The sequence below is a fragment of the Bombus impatiens genome, unplaced genomic scaffold (genome assembly GCF_000188095.3).
Source record: "Bombus impatiens unplaced genomic scaffold, BIMP_2.2 scf_0969, whole genome shotgun sequence".
Lineage (NCBI taxonomy): Eukaryota > Metazoa > Arthropoda > Insecta > Hymenoptera > Apidae > Bombus > Bombus impatiens.
The window spans coordinates 452,057-453,453 of NT_177388.1; the positions used below are offsets into that span (position 1 = coordinate 452,057).

The 1,397-nt window shown below is 28.4% G+C and overlaps 1 protein-coding gene across 4 annotated transcripts in view; it reads right to left on the reverse strand.

Moving 5' to 3' along the window:
* LOC100747067 overlaps nucleotides 1-1,033 on the reverse strand; it is a 5,996-nt gene extending 4,963 nt beyond the window's left edge. For 3 of the 4 annotated variants that reach the window (XR_004462624.1, XM_012391204.3, XM_003493130.4), the window contains exons 1-3: nucleotides 437-578; nucleotides 258-348; nucleotides 79-178 (exon numbers count right to left, since the gene is read on the reverse strand). Coding sequence is in view for 3 of the 4 variants with exons in the window: in XM_012391204.3 (XP_012246627.1) it covers nucleotides 79-178; nucleotides 258-348; nucleotides 437-495 (250 nt within the window). In the remaining variant the exon portion in view is untranslated. Of the gene's footprint in view, nucleotides 1-78; nucleotides 179-257; nucleotides 349-436; nucleotides 579-894 lie in introns of those variants that run through there. The other variant, XM_012391205.3, reaches the window with a different exon arrangement.
* Nucleotides 1,034-1,397: the final 364 nt, after the last annotated feature.

Consider the following 1,397-nt stretch of genomic DNA (forward strand, 5'->3'; position numbering starts at 1 on the left):
TATATATATATATATATATATGCGTAAATATAATGGAGTAACTGATATATATTACCAATACACAATTACATTACTTACATCCTCTAATATCAGCCTCAAACAGAGGATTATACAATTGAGATGAATCGCCTCCATTTAATTGATAACATATCAATGTAATGCATATTATACTAATTGCCTACAACAAAAGATAAGCAGTTTGAAATTATATAAAACTAAATATAGTGAAACAGTTATATTAAATTCAAAATACATACAATTGTATAAAAAGCAATAGCTTTGCATCCTGTCTTGATATTATTGGTCCAAATAAATGGTGACCAGCAAGATTCCAATATGGTCATGATTCTGTCAAAATAAAAATTTACGTGTAATAATTATAATAGCGTCCATTAACTAGAGAACGCAGATGATTCGATTAATAAACACCACCCACTTGTTAGTGTATTCAAGATTCAAGGTTTGGGCGTCAACACGTAAAAGGTCTACCAACATACAAATTCCATAAACTAGAAAATACTAGCGAACGAATTCAATGAAAGTGTTACTTTTTATCCATTTCTGAATGCCATTTTGAAATTTAAACTTCCAATTTAAGTAACATATTAATATATTTTGAAGCGTGTAAGAAAAAGGTATCAAAATCATTAATGTTGAACACCATTGTTACGAATGAAAATTTTATCTATACATACGAAAGTATAACATCAAAATCTTGAACGAGAATATAATTAAGAAAAAACTGCTAGTTTTATAATCATACAAATGTGAAACTGGAGTTCGTATTTTGATATTTTGATGTAATGTTTTATGAATCATTTACTTTATCTCCTACTCCACGTGATTGGTTATCAGATACACCTTCAAAGGTACGTCATTTTCAAGTTTACTTACGTTTATAAATAAAATAGCTTTATTAAATTAAATCCTTATTATAATAGGTAGTCACCGGTTACCAGATTTCAAATATTTTAACCATTTGGAATGTTTCACTGCTAACAAACAATGCCACGCACACGTCAGTAAGTGTACTGTTAATGGCGTCGTGTCAGCGTTTACTTCCCCTCCACTTTGCTGCAGGATTGCTATGGCGGTTCCCTCAATATTCGAACGTAACCTGATAAAATGTATTGTCTCAGCTCTTGTAAGTAATGTTCAAATTTCAGTACAAAAGTATCGGATATATACAATTAGAGTATGACTATTATTTATTTATTTATCAAAGGTTTATTTATCAAAGGCCGAAAAATTTTTTTTATTTTAATGTATCTATAATGAACTGACAGTTTTCTTCAGTAATAACTTTTACAATTGGAGAGATTGAATTGCTTTAATTTATTATATATAATATAAAATAGAATTTTATCACAACATTGCACATTTTCAAAAACTAATTT